General features: G+C 43.1%; 2 protein-coding genes across 3 annotated transcripts in view; both read left to right on the top strand.

Annotated features, from left to right (window-relative positions):
- SLC10A7 (solute carrier family 10 member 7) overlaps positions 1 to 9,269 on the top strand; it is a 139,564-nt gene extending 130,295 nt beyond the window's left edge. For both annotated transcript variants that reach the window (XM_030946911.1, XM_030946910.1), the window contains 2 exons: positions 2,133 to 2,278; positions 5,525 to 9,269. In XM_030946911.1, the coding sequence (XP_030802771.1) occupies positions 2,133 to 2,278; positions 5,525 to 5,569 (191 nt within the window). In that variant the 3' untranslated portion in view covers positions 5,570 to 9,269. The remainder of the gene's footprint in view (positions 1 to 2,132; positions 2,279 to 5,524) is intronic.
- A 7,936-nt stretch (positions 9,270 to 17,205) lies between these two features.
- On the top strand, positions 17,206 to 19,382 carry LOC115903406 (acrosin-like). The gene is made up of 3 exons (XM_030947868.1): positions 17,206 to 17,600; positions 17,834 to 17,979; positions 18,462 to 19,382. The coding sequence occupies exons 1-3, from the start codon at positions 17,348 to 17,350 to the stop codon at positions 19,335 to 19,337; spliced, it is 1,275 nt and encodes a 424-aa protein (XP_030803728.1). The 5' UTR covers positions 17,206 to 17,347; the 3' UTR covers positions 19,338 to 19,382.
- The last annotated feature ends 129 nt before the right edge of the window (positions 19,383 to 19,511 follow it).

The raw sequence follows: 19,511 nt of genomic DNA, 5'->3' as shown, positions 1-19,511 counted from the left end.
TATCTAAAGCATGTCTCAGTTGCTTTGGATGCATTCTGTTCACATCTGTGCCATTAGTTTCTGTGTGATCTTAGGCTAGTCATTGTAGTGTTTCTGATTCTCTGTAGGAGCCCTCTTCAGCTTTCCAAAATGTTTTTGGATCTGTGGATGAAATTGCACTACCAAAACACCAGGTACTGTCTTACAAAGAGAAATACAGCATGTTCATAGCTTGGGACTCTAGTGTATTTTTCTGTGATTAGAAAATAGAAAAGGACCCACAAGTGTCAATTTGAGATGTGGAAACAAGCAATAAAACTTTTATCTGTTTACAAAAACAGTATGATGGGCATTTGAGGTAAATTACATGCCTTAATATAATGCAAATGCCCATTTAATTTCTATCTAAATACTATTTATTCCCAAGCCCCAGAAATTAGTGTTAATAATAAGCAATTGTGTGATAGGTCCATGATGTTGTTTTGAAGGCAATTATAATACTGAAATAAAGCATGCAAGCCTTTATTTATTTGATTTAATCCATCCCTGCAAATATACACATAGGTAAAGGCTACTAGCACAGGCATGAGATTTTTAGTGGTGTGATGGGATGAAGCTAATAATAATAATAATAATTCCAAGAAATGGTGGTGTGAAACATCATGAAGATTTCAGCAAGCCCAGACACATGTCAACAATAGTGGGGCACTGGTGAAGTGGTAATATTCAACAAATAAGCTGTTTGCTTACGTGGGGGGGATCAAGGTTATTAAAGGAAGCCTGAAATGGTGTTGAGAATGGGAGTTTATCCAAGATATAAAGAAAAGTTTCCATAAATCTGACGGCTTTGGCTGATCTGAGGCATCTCCTCGTGGGGAAATGGAGGGTATGTGGCACAAAGCTCAATGTTTTGTCATTGCTGAGAAAGGAGACAAGGCAGAGCCAGGCTGGATGGGGATTGGAGCAACCTGGTCTGGTGGAAGGTGTCCCTGTGGCAGGGGGCTGGAACAAGATGGTCCTTGAGGTCTCTTCCAACCCAAAGCACTCTGTGATTCTGTGAGACACTGAGATGAGCTCTGTGAGAAGCGTGTGCAGTCTGCTTCATGTCAAGGTTGGTGCTGGCAGAGGACTCCTAGAGTGACATTTAAGATGAGAGAGAGGATAAGGTGCATTCTCAGGAGGCTCCTGAGTCACAGCTGCTCTTGTTGGCAGCTGTGCAAATATCTGGTCAGGCAAGACAGAGCTGATTGCAGGTTTTGTCCACACCTGCACTTTGTGGAGCATGCTAGCAAAGTTCCAAGATTTGAACAGATAATTTTGAACAGTAATATGTTCAAAGTAGGCATAATTGGTTTCATTACTGCAGAAGTGAATAAAACTTATTTTTACATATCACATCATCAAGCAGGAAGATTGTGCATGGAGATATCTGATAGAATTAGCACTGTTGAGTGCAAATTCCAGCTCTTGGAAAAAATGGCCCATCTCTAGGTCTTAGCACTCACTTCTTCCAGCATCTAGCAACTTCTGTACTCCAGCTGCTGCCTAACTGTGGGCAGGATCACTTCCTATTGCTCACCCAGCTGATTGAATCTTTTGTGTCTCATGGATCAGTAAAAGCAGGGGAGGCTCTCATTTAGATACTCACCAACTGGAGGGAATGTACAAGCAAAACATGACCCTCCTCCAGTGGAGAACAGACCAAAGAAAGGTTGCAAAGGTTACAAGCAGGAGTTGGGCAGGTTGGATGGAGGACAATCATGTGAACACAGAACAGCCCAGTGAGAGGAGATAGTAAAGAAGCAGTACAGAACTGTGGTCAGCAACTGAACAGTCATGCTGTAGCAGAATGTTCTGTATATCAAGTCTTCAGCAGCAGTTTTTATTTACTGCAATATTAGCATCATTAGAAAAGATCTTTTATGGCATTCCCTACTCCACCCTTTCTGCCACAGAACTTTCTCTGCCATGTATTTTTTGTATTCATGCTCTTGCTCATTTGGGTTGGATTTTTAATATATAAAACATTTCAGCTCATTTTGGGATTTTTTTCTTTTATTATTGTGAAATGTCAGTGCAACATAAAATGCTTTGCTTTTATCTGGAGCTCAAAGTCTGAGGTGAGAGTCTGTCTCCTGTTTTTCTGCCTGCAGGGATTCCCATGCTGAAGATAGTATTTGCAGGTTATGAATACCTGTCCTTAATTTCCGTCCCTTTGCTCATCTATCATCCTGCTCAGATCCTTCTTGGCAGTCTGTTGGTACCAACAATAAAATCCTGGATGGTTTCTAGGCAAAAGGTAAGGATTGCTGAATTTGATTTATAATGGCAAGTGTACTGTGAGGGGAAAAATACCAAAACACACGTCCTAAACTCCTGAGGTTTCTTCTATGGCTGGGATTTTTCTATTTCCTTGTTTCCTCTACAACAGTGATAATCACAGCAGTATCAAAATAAAAGTGCAGAACTTTATCCTGCTTGAAAAGGGGATTGAAGAAACTCTGAAAAAGTTCAAAGCATGAAGTTAGACCTCTACAGTTAATTCAAGTTACAAATTCATTCAAATTATGAATTCAGAATATGCCCCATAAGAATGTCTCCATCCATTAGCTGACTAATAATCAGAGCTTTGGATCTCCTTTATGGAGAAGTTACAAAGATATGTTGGCTGGCATGTGAGCTGGGGAAATGAGGTAAAATAAGGACACTTTCTGAACTGGATTGAAGCAGGATGAAAACTTTTTTCCTCTTCCCCCCCACCATTTGTGTCACTCCTTACAATAGCAAGAAGTCTACAGCAGTCTGGGTCATCCTATTTCATGCCAAAATTAAGACATGGAATAACTTGTAGGATTATACACTATAACCTAGAGGGCTTGGAATCAACATCGCTGATTCAAATCGTGCTTATTTCAGTACAAATTGAAGGTATTGACATGTGACAGCCATTCTATGTGAAATGATAGCACTGGTTTTAGTCAGGTTCTCAGAATAACCACCCTGCAAAAAGCTAGTCCATTAAATCGAATTTAATGCTGTCTTCTAATGTTCTGAGATAATAAAGATCAAGAAGCTGCAGCAACTGAAGCAACCTTTGGCAGCCATTTCAGTGATGGTTGAGAGCTACTGTGGGAAGCCCAGCTCCATCAGCACCCTGCATTCTCCACTTAGCACTGGAGAAATTTTATTGCTAACACTCATATTTCCAATTTTCAGCAAAACCCAGTGGCTGTCATTTTACAGCTTCACACCACTAAAGTAACCTTGCTATCTTGAATGCTAAAATCCCAAATCAGCTATTTTCATGTGTTATCTGACTTGTAAAAAGCAGGAAAACGCTCAGTTTTGAGAAATTGTGTTCAGAAATCAGATCTGGTTAATATATACTGGTCCGAGTATCTGAAAATGAAAATCTGAGAATCCAGTGGCAATTATCCATCAGTCTGAAAATTATGGTTTTTCTTTTAATCAGAAATTATCAGGAGACTTTACTGGTGGTATAAAGAAAATTCCATGCTATTCCTGTAGAAAGACAGCCTAAAGTTTATGCTGCTGGTTACAGAATAATCCCTGCAATGCTGACTTCTCTTCAGCATCTCAGGAGTGAGGCTGGAGCTCATCCAGACCTCCCTGATTCTCAGGGCAGTAATGGCCTTTAGGGGCTGCTGTCAGCTGCTGCAAATTAAAACAGCCTTTAAACAGAGCATCAGAACAGTCAAGCAGTACTGGAGAGATTTACAGTTCACCAGCACTAGTTTCTTATTCATTAAGCATCAAATAAACCTCCTGTGCTAAGCAGACTGTAATGCCACTGTAGAACCACTTTGGGGGATTGTTGTTCTGTTGCTGCAGTTTCTTCAGTTGGTCTTCTGTATTATTCACAAATGTTATTTTAATTACTCTTTGAAAAAATCAATGAGGTTGGCTCTGGTACAGTTGCAATAAGCATAATAGAAGTGAATGTTGTGACTGGATAATGGTCTCCTGCTTTGAAAATAAACATGTCATCATCACCCTTGATGTTTATTTTCTACAAACACCTTGGCTTCATTTTGGCATCTCTCTTGCAGGGGGAGGCAGTTATCCAGTCACAGTACTCAACTGCAGTGACATTCTTACTTAATTATGATAGTACATGTGATCGGGTTGTATGAAATTGAATTTAAATATTTAGAGGTTCATCTACACTAAGGTATTTCTACTTTGTAAATATGGCAGCAGAATCTGCCAAACTACAAAGTTAAAAAATTGTTTCCCCAAACAAAGTGTGGGATGATGTCTCTCTCTCCAAAGTCTCTTGCTGAATAATATTGAAAAGACTAATCTCAAAGGGCTGGATTTAACAATAGTTAAATGCTGGTGTTTCTGAGGGGAATATATCCCATTTATTTTTAAAGGTTTGGGGTTTTTTTAAGGGTTTACATTTGTGCTGGAGTGATTTTCAAGCAGTGCTTACAAGCTTTAAGTGTACAATATTAAAGGTTAATATCTACAATAAGAAGCCCCATCAGGCATCTCTCAGACTGAAAATTGCTTGTTTTGCCAACCTGCTGGAAACAAGAAGTCAGACAAATGCCAGTCTGTCAGGGCTCTTCACCCAAAAGACTTCCTTCAGAAAAACAGAGGTTCCAAATTTCAGGAATTTGCTAATTTGTCTAAATTCCTCTCATCTGAGCCAGTTTGTCCCACCTAAGAGGGCATGGAGCTTTTTTTGCTGCTGAGCACACCAAGAGCCAGCATCCTTCCCAGTGCCCACACTGCTGCACAGGAGCAGCTGAAAACCCAATGCTTTTTGAGCCTATCACATTTCTCTCCTTACTTAGAGAGGCTGCTTCCTGCCAAACTGGAAGCATGAGCACTGAGCTGAACTTTTGCCACACACTGAATACCTAGCTCAGCCACCATAATTGGCCAGCCCTGTGAGGAACACAGAGCTGGACCCTGCCATCAAAAAAGAAAGAGGTTTCTTTCTTCCTCAGCAACAATCGAGCTACAAAGATGTCAGGTGTCCCCTGGCATAAGATCACCTCTGGACTGATGGACTTTGGCTATTTCTTACCTGTTCTCAGAAAGGAGGGTCTAAACATCAAAGATGCATGACATCCACCACTGCAGCAGTGATTATCCTCCGAGCAGGCTTTGAGCCATGTGGAAGGAAGCCAGGCACACAAAGGTGTTGGCACACATTTTCTTCACTGTCTTTCCTTAAGTGGGTCTGAAGCTCTTCTATCTGTGCCACGAGTGGTTTGAGTGGGGTTCAAATGGTCACTTTGTAAAAGGCACCTGAGACCCATCTCTGCTTCCTTCACTGGCACTGTAGCCATAGTCCTTGTGGTTCCTCTGTAAGGGGAGGTTATGATGGGCTGTAAGAGACACAAACATCATCTCAGAGCCCAGAGCCTGTCAGCTGCACGCTGGCTCCTCTCTCAGCCACTCAGAAATTCACACAGTGTTTTGTTGCCCTTTATAAATGAGACTCTTACCTTGTGCTGTTGCTTGTCTTTGAAGGGTATAAAAAAGTGACTGTTTTGTTTCCTGTTCACAGGCACTGAAATTAACCAGGCAGCCCAAAGCACCCGTGAAGGTATAATTGTGGAGATGGCCTGTGTCACAGTGAATGTATATATGTACTATACTGTACACACGGACAATTGACACAGCTGGGTTTTGTGAATGTTGCTTTAGTGCATATTTTATTTTTTTATATCTATCTATCTATCTATCTATATATATATATATTAAAAGATACCTGTTAAGTGCCTTACAGATGCATTTTTGGCAAAAGCATTGTTTTCAGAAGCCACTTTGTTGGTTGCTGCAAGAGGTTGTACAGTATTTTGGAGTCCATTAGTTTATTTTTCTAACTGAGTGAATGGTCATGACTGACAGCTGGTTCTTCCATTGCCCCTGCTGTGAAGCCAGGGTGCACCAGCAGCAAGTCTCTGTTTTAAACTAGCCAAAATGACCAGGAGCCTATCCCACTGCTGGCTTACCAGCTCTTCTCTTGGGGAAGAGCTTTCTGGAGGTTTTTTTCTGAGATTGACTTGAATTTCTGTGTGACTCTGTTACACTCCCTAGTCATATGACTGTGACATGCCTTTTTCTTCTGAGTTTGTGTATACTCAGCATGGGGCCATCCAATGGATAGAAGCTGAAAAGCATGAATTATTTGCATTTGTTGACACAGTTGTCTAGACATTCCTTCAAAGTTAATGGTATCTCAAGAAAATTCTTTCAATTCCATTGTATGATATTGTGCCATTGTATATCTTAAATGCCTCATAAGCTTCTTCAAAGAAATGGTCTGGTGCTTGGGTTATGAGTGAAGTATTTGTGTTTGCACCTAGGAGATCTTTTTATCATTTACCCCTGAAAAACATGAATTTTTGGTTTTCTTTTTTTCTTCGCCTTCCCCCTGTGCAATGCAGAGAGACCTGCACAGAGAATTTAGGATGCTGAAACAGAGCCTTTATTGTAATAAGCCAAGCTATGTTTTCTCTATTACTGCATTGGTAATGAATAGTAGCTTATGAGGACAAGAAAGTTGACAATTTATTATTTTTTTTGCTAATTAAAAGGATCCTTATAGTAACAGAAACGCTATCTTAGCTCATTTGACAATCAATCACAACTTTTAAAAATAATATTACTCTTTCTAATAAACTTAGGTGAAAAAAGAATACAAAATACTATTTCTAGGCATTGAAGAGAAAGGAATGCAGGCATATATTTAAACATGCAGCCAGCACTACATCTTGTCTGGGAGATGAAGATTTCAGAAACGTGCTCTAGTCCAGACTGGGGGGTGTGCCCCTCGGCAAAAACTGTGCTGGCAATTGTGCATTAAAATATTAAGTAAGGAAAGGAATAGGTCAACGTGGGATCAATATAAATGCAGAGCTTCCATGTATGTCATGGTTAACATTGCAGCTAAAGGTGTGGCTCAGTGCAAACACCTTGCAGCAAGTCTGTAGCAAACGTAGATGATAAGAGCTCTGATAAGGTTGTAAGCCTTTACACAAGCTGAAGATCTTCTATGTGACAATAGGCATGTGAAATTCATATCCTTTTGCCTTACTGAAAAAAAAAATGTGCTTGGTTTACCTAGTCTGTTACTTCCAGTCCTGTGAACAGCAGGAGAAAAGTAATCTGGTACCAATCCTCGGTGCTTTATGTGATGGCCGCTCCCTGTTGCCATCTGTGTGAGAAACTGCAGGGAGCTGACAGCATCACCCTGCTCAGAACTGGCACACCAATAAAAGGACCATGTGACAAAGTTATGGTGGCATGTGCCACCTCCTTTCCTTCCCTGGAGGGGGGATCAAGCTCTCCCTGCTGAGTAGGCAAGAGGGCTGAAGGACACTGTCCACTGCCCATGTCCCCAGGGCTCTGCTCTCTTCCCACTGGGCAGTGGGCAGTGAGCTCACAGTTTGATCAGTGCATCCCCAGGCAGCACAGGCAGATCCACCAACAGGCCTGCTAGGAAATGGAGAGTTCCTGGGCCAAATTCAAGGTTCCACTTCCTTAAGTATTCTAAGTGGCAACTGGTTCCATATGGGAAAAAATTCCTCTGGGTTTAAAAACCTCGCTTGTAGCCGGGGACAGATCCAGACTCAGGATGGTTTCTTTATGTTCTACTTCCATAAACCTGAATTTCCAGAGAATATAAAGACTTAATCCCAATCCCACTGAAATCAATGACTCTTTCTGTTGGTTTTGAATGATGAGACAACAGCCCAGAGGCAGTGTTCCCTTTTCAAAATACATAGCAAGAGTTCAAGCAGACAGTAGCTGACTGCGGTTGTGTCAAAGCTAAATAATCAGAACACTGCAAGTATCCTTACTGAGCTACCTCCATGTACTGAATCTCTGCCTTTCAGTACTTCCAACAACTTGCTTAGATTTCATTGAACACATCCTTTGTTTTTTGGTTTGGTGGGGGTTTTTTTCAACATTTAAGACTATTTCAAATTGTTTTACAATGTAGTTTTGTTAGTCTCTTTACAAAGTCCTTATTGATTGCTTTGGGGCAGCTTAAATATTGTGTATGAGTGTTGGAGATGTTGGTCTAAAGGGAATATCAAGCTAAACTGAAATATATATTTTAAATTCATACTTAATGAAACTGAATTGTGCACATCAATTCTGTTAAGACTGTTAAGATGTTTGTTTTATGAATTGCTATATGTCTTTAATAAACAGAATGGTTTTGAATTCAATTTTGTTAAAAGGAAAACAAGATAAAATTATTTATCCTTTAGGTCACATTTTTTCCTCTGTTGTCTGTTTTATTCTTTTGTGGGTGAGCTTTTAAACTTTTTGATTGTTTTTTAAAACAAAAGCCCATTAACTGTCTGGAAATACTTTATGAACTCTGGGAAAGAAAGTCCTCAGAATGCTGCTAACTGTCATCAATTGAAAATTAATTCATTGAACTTAAACAGTTTTTCAGTAAAGGGTTAGAACAACTCTTTTAAATATAACTTTGAATATAACTGATATTAAACATAATCAGGCAAAACTGATGGCAAATGAGAACTTTGCCCATGTTACAACATGAAGATTCTCTTGATCATCAACACTTTGTATTTCTGCTTCTCTATAATCCCATCCAGTGATAGCAGTGGAAAAAAACCCACCCAAACAATAAAACAGCACTTCAGAGGTCATGGGCAATGTTAGCACTTTGTGTTGAATTACTGAAACATTTTATTTCCCTTTTTGTGCATTAAATTGAACAGCTTTTGATAACTCCAGTAACTTATCAAGATAAACAATTTTTCCTGTAGTTAAAATCAAAGGTGTGGTTGTGTTTTTTCTCATTGATCCTATAGTTGGTGTGAGCAGGTTATGTGGTAGAAAGGCAGTCTCAGCCGAAGCTGCGCAGTTGTGCTTGTTCACAGAGCAGAAGGCGCTTGGTTGTACAGAAGTAGTCCCCTACATTGCTCCGGCAGTCAGGGAAAAAGGAGCTGTTAGTTTTATTTGTTACATTTTTGTGGAAATATCTTGACAGCGGGAGGTTAGAAGGCAAGATGAAATATGGTCTGTCTGCAAGCACATTGATTTATGTGCAAGTGCATACGTGCATAAGAGATGAGCAGTTATATATGTAGAAATGACTAGAAAGGGCTAAGTCCCTGGGATACATTTTTTTTGCAAGACTGCATATGGAGAAAGAGCTACTTTTTTTGATGTTATTCTGCCATTAAAAATGAAATTTCAGACACTGAATTGTGTTTTGTATTGAATCATAATCTCATACAGAACCCTTAAAGCAGACAATTGCAGCTTTGTATTTGTAAACTGTAGACTGTTTTGCACTTAAATAGATGTTGATGCATTTGGGAATTACAACACAGTAAAGGGCTAAATCATAGTTTCTCCATTTGGTTATTATCCAAATGCATTTATATTACTACTATTATAAAGTGCCAGGAACACAGGCAGTCCCTAGCAAACATGTTAAATAGACAAGAGACTAAATTCTGCCCTTGGTTACACTTGCACATCTCCAGTGCAAGGTTGTTAAGCTGCAGAGCAGTCTCCCCAGGGAAGCTGTTTGAAGAGCCCTGCCATCGTTCTAACAAAGCTCGGGGATAATATAGCACATGATGAGACTAAATGAAGAGTATTTTACTTTAGATTTGATGGCCTGCCCTTTCCAGCATCTTACAAACCAAATATCTTTTGTTCCTATTTCCATGGGGTAGCCCCAGTCTCCCAGACTAAAAGTTAAGGCATCCTGTCAGAACAATGTCAGGAGAGGGATGAGGGATGTGGTCTCCTCTCTGCCATTTTCCTGCTTCAAACACACTATTGCTCGTGATCATTAGACTGCAGCTTCTACGAGGAGGCATTTTGACTTAAATTCCTCCAAGCTGATGTGTCCTGTTCCTGTAAAATCCTCATTCAACAGAGGGCACCCTGCAGGACGGCAAGGAATCTTCTGGAGTTGCATGGACAAGCTGTGAAGGACTAGAGAAAGCAATGCTGGGAAATGCAGGTTGGAGACGTTGCTCCAGGCAAGTCTGTTTTGTGCCAGCATCTAAAGCTGCAGCAAAGGTCATGAAAGCAGCCTCTGGATTGTTCCTCTTGCCAGAAAGGTGGAGAGTGAGATCTTCAGTGAGAAGTGAAATTAAATTTATTAGTGATTAAAAGGACAAGAGAGATGTGTTGGAAACAATGAATGCCAATGAGGCCTCTCGGCTGCTCCCCTAAGCAAGTTGCAGTCTCGGTGGAGCATCGGCTTCTCAGTCCCCCAAATTGCAGTAATCGAGTCTGGAGCTGAGGGGAGCATGAGTCACCATTAATTTGCCCATCAGTGCAGGCCAAGTTTTCAAAATATTTTTAGATGCATTTCCACAGAGATTTCTGCCAGCCAGTGACCTATAGAGTGACAAGAAAATGAGCAATAGCTGCTGCTGAATCAGGCTTTGCTCCCTGCCACCTACCCTTCTGATCATAGTCAGGGGCAGGGAGGGCAGGTAAATCAAAGGCTTTTGGAATTATCACGCAGAAAAGAGCCCTGCTGATCTGGTAGGAGCACCTGGATTTGTTAAGTAACAAAATAACCTGTGAATTCCTGGGCCGCCTGGTAGGTTCAGATGAACTTTGACAGTGTTGCTAGCCCCAGCCAGAAGAGGTGTCAGATTAGGAACAGATTGGGATCCATGCTCCAAGGAACAGCCCACAGCCAGCAGCTGCAGCCCATGGAAGAGGCTGTGCACCTCCTAAGGATCTCATACTTGAACATCTCATCTGCGCTTTGTCTGGGTTCAAAACTGCCATCTGGCACAACCACTTGTCACCCAGGTAAGCAAAAGGAAAAAAGCCTCTGGGTGGCATCTTGTGTGGGAGGGCTACATCTAGTATAATAGCCACAAAATCAAAGACTTGCAGATGTTGGCATGCTGGTGCTGGTTCATCTCTTACTATTCATGGTCAGTCTTCTTATTAAACAATTCCAACTTCTAAGGGAAATCAGCTGTCTGGAAAGGGAAGAAAATGGAAAGGAAAGACAATTGAAGGAAAGAATAAAACTGAAAGGAAATTGAAGGAAAGACAATTTCATTGATAGGATTAAAAAAATATATGGAGGTCATGTGAGAACTGGCATTCTGCCAGGAGAAATGCAGGAAATAAAATTTGAGACTCCTGTGACAATAATTGGATATGAAATTCTATTGACAAAAGCTTTTGCAGTTCTGTGCTCCCTCTGTTCTTTAGCATTGTGACTGCAGTCTTTCCCTGTTTCTATCCTTTCTCTGCTGCACAGCCCATACCCAAGATGTCACAAAATTGTTTTATTTCCCACTGCCTTCCCTGTGTAGTTTTGCCACTTCTTGTCAACAGTGCTTGATGAAGTAAGTGATAAAATGTCTTTTTCCCTTTTTTTTTTTAAGTTTAGCTTCTCCCAGTTAGCTGTCCCTATCTGAACCTGGTGTCATCATCAAGATGATGCTCTCATCTGTTCTCCAAACTCTCTTAGAGACCCTGTCCTGTAGCCAAGAAACCAGGGCAGCTTTCCAAGATGATGCTTGGGGAAGCAGAACTCAGCTTTTTGTGCTGACACTGAACAACTTAACCCATGCAAATTACAGTTCTTGTGTTCTTTGTTGGGACTCGCAGCTCCCCTGGAAGGGAACACCCACATGAAGCTCACTGCTGCATCCATTAGAGTCACTGTCAGTCCTTTGGGCAAGCCCAAACTGCATTTGACAAATTTTGCCAAGTTCTCCAGCAAATTCTTGCTTGTTCTGTTTATTGCTTCAAATTAGAGAAGCAATAATACTTAAAATATTGCTTCAAATTAGAGAAATGTTGGGAGGACCTCTATTTTTCTTTCTAAAAATTACAAAAATCCCTTTTTGATCTATTTTAGGTCTCTGTTTGCCTGAAAAATTAGCTGTAATTTCCCAGAAGTGGCTCAGGACTGCTATATTTGCCTCACACATTCACTCTGCCCCTTCCCCAAAACATACAGTCTTTCAGGTACCTCACAGCGAGTTGCATAAAGCCCTCTTTTAGAAAACAGCTGCAACATCTGTTTATCTGGTCCAATTCCCTGATAAATAAAATATATCCCAGAGGCATAATAGGGTGCTAAAAATAAGAGTATGACACAATTGGAGCCAGTTAATCTGGTAAGTCTGTTTGCTGCAGCTCTCGGAGTGTTAATGTGAGAAGCCTGTATCTTTGCAGCCTGGCTGGCTGTGAGCATTGCATGTGGATCTCTCCTGGATCCAGAGCCAAATCCCACAGTACTGTGCCGTCCTGTGCTCACAAACTTCCTCCCTCTGGCCTCTGCAGGTGTAAAAACCTAGGGGAATTGTGATATGTGAAATTTTGTGTGAGTCAGGGAGCAGAACAGAAGCACCGCAGTCAGCGGAGCCTGACTTGTGTTTGCGATCAGGTAGCGCCTGTTTGTGCCACAAAACGTGTAACCTCTCTGATCAGAAAAGGCACAAAGAGCTGTACGTACCTGCACTATCACACATCAGTGTCCCAAATAATCTCATGGTAGTTATCTATCAGGGCAGTATCAAAAAACCCAACAAAATTCAAATCTTGCTGGTATCAGTTTTTCAGATGATTTTTTGGTAGGGTTTTTTTGTTCTGTTTTAAAGTGAGGTGCATAGTATGTGAGTAAAAACTCCTCCATGTGTATAATTGTGTATATTAAATCATTATCCTCTCTGTTCCATAATTTGATCACATATTTTTAGGAATGTATTTTTCTTATCTAACTGTCTGCTTTCAACAGGAAACTCCTTCTGCTAACTCATCCCATTTGAATTTTTATATTTCAATTGCATGAGAACCTTGAATTTTGGTATATGCTTAACTATGCTCCAGTTTATGGCAAGAAGCAGCTTCCTATGTTTAAAAAAGAAATTTAGTGAGAAATTTCAATTTTTTTTAATACTAGTGAAAATAAAATTTAGTCTGTTAAGATGGCACAGTGATAGTCTTTGAATAGATGCTGCTTTGAATGTGTTTTAATTTCTTTTCCCAGAAGCCTCAGTTTAGGAGCTTATTTTCTTAGTAACAAAATATTGCTCTGAATAATCCCAGAAGCATAATACATTAGTAGAAAGAAAAGAGTATTTATAGCCAGTAATTCAGCTGTTATAAATTATGACTGTAAAGAAAGAGAAAAAGGTTCCTTTTTAAAACTTGCTGCCAGATTCTGGTACAGCGATGCTGAGTAAGTTAAGTTCTTCTGATGAACAGTCAAGTCTTGAGTAGTTTTCATTTAAAGAAGACTTTATTAAGAATTTTTCTCAAACACATCTTTTTTGTTCTGTTTTGAGCAGACTTCCATCTGAATAAAACTCTCAGTGACTTTTTAGCCTACATTAAATTCCCACTGACAAACAGATGAGAATTATTATTGATTTTCTCCAGAAGGAACTAATAGGCTTTGCCAAATATATCATGCAGATCCTAAGTGTGCTATTCATCTCTTCTGCAGATTATTGCTTAAAAGCCATGATAGTTGTCCTTTAAAAATCAAAAGTCAAATCAGTGCTTTGACTTGAAGTGAAAAATTTGGACTGATGGTCATCCTGGGCCTTATTATTGTTTGGTTTTTTGCAGTTTGGAAAATGAGAGGGCTGGCAGGCATGGATTCTTGGTAAGTGTGGATTCTTAGTTTCCAGGGAACTCAAGGACACCTGGAGACTGGAGGTGACTGGTTTGTGTTAATGAGTGGCTCAGTTATTTATCCCTCCCCAGTATTATGGAGCACCCCAAGGCTCCTGAGAAGCCAGAGCTGACAGTGGAGTTGATCACCTTCAACTTGGACACCTTTTGTGTCTGTGCATCTGTCTGTGTGTCAGTCATGGCCCAGGGCCCTAACCAGGTCCTGAAATATTCCAGCATCTTCCCCTGTTTCAGTTCCCTGTGTTCTGGAAGTTGTAGATACTTTGTGCCCCTCCTATCTTTCAAGAAAACATTGTAGGTAATTATTATATTTACTCAATTAGCTTTTTGTTGATTTGAGCTTATGTGGTGCAATCACTGGTGCTTCTGCAGCACATATTCCATCATCTGATTGTTTCCTAATTAATGGAGGAGTCTAATCTAGTTTTTAAGTACCCTTCATTGTTGGTTTTTTTTTTTTTTGTTGTTGTTGTTGTATGGGAATTGATTTAGAGTTGAAACATGTCTCAGCTAATTGCATGACATAACACCACAAAACTGTATGAATTAACAAATACTAATATGTATTTAACATCTGTCCTAGATACCAGTGTTTCTACCCACACACAGAGGATGCTGCTACTGGCTGAAATTAGAAGACAGGAACAATGTAGATTATCCAAAGTCTGTATTCCTCTAGCAAGTTTCAAATCAGCATGAGACTCTATCCTATTCAAATATTTATCTGTTCAGCATCTTCACCAAAAAGAGAACTTTCTAGATGACCCTTGTGGCCAGCAGAAGTTGTGGTTCTTGCTGATATTACTCAATTAACATTGTATGAAATTTCTCCAAATGTGTTGACTGCCCTATCCGACTTAAAGGGAAAAACAACCAAAAAACACCCAAAAAACCCCAAACCACCACCAAACACCCCAAAAAACACCCCACAACCCAAAACCAACCTAACAAAAAAATTCCCCAAAACAACAACAACAAAAAAACACCCACATCCTTTAAATTTCTCCTGTTTGTCACTAAAATAATGCATTATAAATTTGCCAAGTCTTGCAAACCAGCACAATTTCATATTCTGGGCACAACATTAATTTTCACTGGAAAATATGTGTTTAGAATTACTAGATCTGCTCAAACATTGAATGCAGTTATTTTTCAGTATTTTCCGTACATGAAATTTAACTACCTTGTTGTATCAAAAATCCAGCTGTACTTGCAAACAAACAAAGAAATTTTTAAAAAAAGCTGGAAGAGGAAAAGGGGAAGGAAGAAACCTATATGTGACCTCTGGTGGTTTTAAGACTTACTCAGAATATTGTACCTTCATCAATGATTAAATGACTCTCCCCTTTAAAATGTATTGAGCCCTCATTTTTATGAGGATGGATATTACTACAACAGAAATTCAACCTCTCACTGAGAAAAAGGGTAATCATAAGAATGGGAAAACAACTCAGATAAGTAAAACCAATGCAAATGCAAACCTTTCACCAACTCCTTAAGAGAGATTGACAATCTGCAGAAGTGTAAACACATGGGGCCTATATTTCTGGAAATAAGAAATGGTGGCAGATGCTCAGCTGGCACTGACACATCAGGTAACCATCACTCTGGGAGGACAGGTACTCTCTGAAAACTGGGCACTTTTAATAAGATTGAAAAGAAAGTGCTTAAACACTGAGGTGTCCAAAAATTTAATTTGGTTTGCAAATACAGATTTTGACTCTTTTTCAAGATTCTCATTTTTTCTTCTTTGTGTGTATCTTTTCCTTGCTCTGTCTGAAAACAGAAAAATGGGTAGAAATTACTGTGTAACTAGATTAATATGTATATACACACTTATTAATTGCATACATCTGTACCAGTCAGCAGGTTAATATTTAGATACCATTTTGATTACATATTTTATTTTTTGTTTATTTGGTTAAGGACCTTCAGGAGGTTTTCAGAATATACGGGCTGGCATGAAAAGCAAAGCTAGATTCTATCAGATATATTTCAATGCCTCTTAATACCATGTGCTTTCATCAGTTTTTTCTCTATGCCTTGTTCATTGTAGGCAGCACTTAGTCCTTCAGAGAGAGTGCTGACTGTGGCTGAGAAGTCATCCTGGAAAGCAGGGACACAGGTATTTTCCATTTTAGATACACAGGCCAAAATACCACATATACATGACCAAACTGACTTTTACTTAGGTACTACATGATAGGAAAAGTCAGTCAAATTGTCATATTTTAAAGAATGAAAGCAAAATTGTCCATCTTGCTGACAAATGGATCTGTGCTTTCCTGTGCCTCAGGGCCTGCACACCCTCATCCTGCAAGCAGAGGTGCCTACAAGAAAGCTGGAGAGTGATTTTCTATAAGGACAAATAGTGATAGAACAAGAGGGAACGATTTCAAGCTGAAACAGAGCAGGTTTAGAAAAGGTATTAGGAAGAAATTCTCGACTGTGAGGGTGGTGAGGCACGGGCACAGGGTGCCCAGAGAAGATGTTGCTGCCCCATCCCTGGAAAAGCTCAAGGCCCAGTTGGATGGGGCTTTGAGCAGCAGCTGGTGTGAGGTGTCCCTGCCCTGGATTGGAACTGGATGATCACTGAGGTCCATTCCAACCCAAACCATTCTATGGCTCCATGTTGCTGCTGGGGCCCCTGTCAGAGGCTGCCGTGCCCGGAACATGGAATGGCTGCTCTGTGACATCAGCCCAGGGCTGAGGGCGCTACAGGTGCTGCGGGCACTGCGGCTGTGCTGGCACACGGAGCCTTGCTCCCGTAGCTGGCACGAGCCTCGGGCAGCCATAGCCATGCTGCTGCTGTGCTTCCTCGCGCTGCTGGCCATGTGCAGGCCTGTGCAGGCCATGTGGAACACCTGCGAGTAAGTGGCCCCAGGCTCGGGCAGGGATCTTGGCCAGCACTGGGGGCTCCCTGGAGAGGGCCTGCTTGTCCTCCATGGCCAGGCCGCAGCTCCCCGAACCCCACGGGGAAGCCTGAGTTCCTTGTGGACAGGCACACACTCCGTGGCCTTCCCTGGTGTGCTGCCCCACACACCTTGTGGGGAGCTTCTGCTGGAGCAGCAGCAAGCCATGGAGCAGGATGGAAATGACTTTCTACTTGCAGAGGGAACTGCGGAGTCCGGCCCTTGACTTCCGATGAGGAACGAGGCATGACACGCGTCGTGGGTGGCAGAAATGCCGAGGTCGGGGCCTGGCCCTGGCTTGTCAGCATCCAAGATCCCTCGGTTTCAGGCACAGGGCATCTGTGCGGAGGGTCCCTCATCAGCACACGGTGGGTCCTCACAGCCGCCCACTGCTTTGCTGAGTCCAGGTAAGCCGGAGCAGGAAGTTGGGATATCCCCACATCATCAACAGCTGCCCTGTCAGCAAGTGCCGTACGCTTCTCCCATCTCATTTCTCTGCAGTGTGCCCAGTGCCTGGGCAACGCAGAGCCCAGCTGAGAAATTTCTCAGGGGAAGGCTGGGCACATGCCACTACTTCCTAGCAGCCTCCAGCTGGCATTCCCAGAGCCTGAGGCGTGCTAGAGCAGTCACCGCCTCCATAAGTGCTGCTTTCCTCTCTGCCTTGAGAAGCAGACAGCTGGTGACTGCTGGGCCACTGTTGGGCAGCAGGCTGGTCACTGCTGGGCTGCCACTGCTCCAGGCTCTGCTCCCTCTCACCCCTCTCTCCACGTGCCTTCAGGAACATCAGCGCCATGCGCCTGCTGATTGGGGCCATCCAGCTGACGGAGCCAGGCCCTGAGGCCGAGGTGCGCCTGATTAAGCGGCTGCTGATTCACAAGGAATACGGTCCTGCTGACCAGAGCAATGACATTGCGCTGCTGGAACTGAACAAGCCTGTCCAGTGCAACTCCCACATCCAGCTGGTGTGTGTGCCCAACGCCACGGTGAACGTGGCACAGCTGGATACCTGCTATGTTGCTGGCTGGGGTGCCACCACTGCAAGATGTGAGTTTCCAAAAATGGAGGGCAAGCTCAATACACTGGGAAGATGGGTTGGTCTTCCTGACAGCAAAGGCCAAAGCCAGGATAAGGCTGCCCACTCCCTAAAAGCAGACAACAGGGACAGAGAGTTCCAGCACCTCTGTAGAGGCACAGCCAAACTCTAGGGAAGGGGTCCACCTCCAGATAGGGAAAGTGGCAGCAAGCTGTTGAGTCCTCATTCCTTTCTGTGTTCACAGCTCAAAAATCAAGTGATATCCTGCAGGAGGCCAAGGTCCACCTTATCAATGTCCAGATCTGCAACGGCAGCGAGTGGTACCAGGGGGACGTCCATAGCCACAACTTGTGTGCTGGCTACCCGGAGGGTGGCATCGACACCTGCCAGGTGGGAGCATCACTCAGTGACAAGTCACTCAGCCCCCAGCAGCACAGGCAGCATCCCCCCAACACAGCCCAGCCCCTGCTTTCCCTGGCTGGTCACTCTCTCAGCCCTGGCTCCCCACCTTTGCTGGGCCTTCCCAACCATTCCCCATGTGCAGGGCCTAGCCCAGGACCTGCCTTGTCCGTGAGGCCTGGCACTCTGCCCAGAAAGCCCTGCTAGCGCTCTTTGCAGTCTAGACATCCAGATGCGAATGCTGGAACAATTGTCCTCTGCACGTCCAGGATCACTGTGCAGAGCTGAGACAGAGCCTGACTTCATAGGCTCCCAACCCTCTCCCAGCCAAGCTTCTGGAGGTTCCAGCAGCTGAGCAGAGCCTTGCTCAGCTGAGAATACAGCTCTGGCAGGGGCTATGAGAGAGAAGGAGGCAGCACCGGTGTTGACAGGAGCCACCCAACACCACCTTAATCCTCTCTGGTTCTCTGCAGGGTGACAGCGGGGGTCCGCTCATGTGCAAAGACAATGACGCTGACTTCTTCTGGGTTGTTGGAGTGACCAGCTGGGGCAGAGGCTGCGCCAGAGCGAAACGGCCTGGAATATACACTTCTGTTCAGCACTTCTATGACTGGATTGTGCTCCAGATGGAAATGCTTCCACAATCATGGAATCCTTATACAACTGCCTCACCACCCTGGACTCATCCTACAAATGCCCCATGGCCCACTCAGAAGCCATGGACGAGACCACCTCCCACTCAGATGCCATGGACAAGACCACCTTCCACTTACAACCCATGGCCAACAACACTGCCCCCTCCAAAGCCATGGCCAACAACGCTGCCTCCTCCAAAGCCATGGCCAACAGCACACCCTGCTCCGAATCCATGGCCTACAGCACCGCCCACTCCAAAGCCATGGCCAACAACAATGCCCCCTCCAAAGCCATGGCCAACAACGCTGCCTGCTCCGAATCCATGGCCAACAGCACCACCCCCTCCGAAGCCATGGCCAACAACAATGCCCCCTCCAAAGCCATGGCCAACAACGCTGCCTGCTCCGAATCCATGGCCAACAGCACCACCCCCTCCGAAGCCATGGCCAACAACAATGCCCCCTCCAAAGCCATGGCCAACAACGCTGCCTGCTCCGAATCCATGGCCAACAGCCCCGCCCCCTCCGAAGCCATGGCCAACAACAATGCCCACTCCGAAGCCATGGCCAACAACAACCTCCACTCCGAAGCCAAGTTCATTACCCACACCAGTGGAAGAGATTAATAACTGCCCATTTCCACTCAAGAAGCTGATGGAATTCTTCACTCAGATGCAGAAGCTCCTGAAGAACCTACAGGGGATTCCAGTTTGAGCAGGAGAATGGACAGGATCCAGTGCAGGTTTCATGGGACTGTGACTGTTTCCTGCTGAGGCAACGCCTGCAGATCCAAAGGCTGCCTCAGTGCCGAAGGCCTGCTCTGTCCTGCCCATATTGCTCCTCTACATGTATGCAAGTGCTAACGTTGACTTAGTTGCTGAAATAAAG

This window comes from Camarhynchus parvulus, chromosome 4 (assembly GCF_901933205.1).
Source record: "Camarhynchus parvulus chromosome 4, STF_HiC, whole genome shotgun sequence".
NCBI classification, from domain to species: Eukaryota; Metazoa; Chordata; class Aves; order Passeriformes; family Thraupidae; genus Camarhynchus; species Camarhynchus parvulus.
The sequence above is the reverse complement of the archived record's forward strand: the minus strand, read 5'-3'. Positions and strand labels throughout refer to the sequence as shown.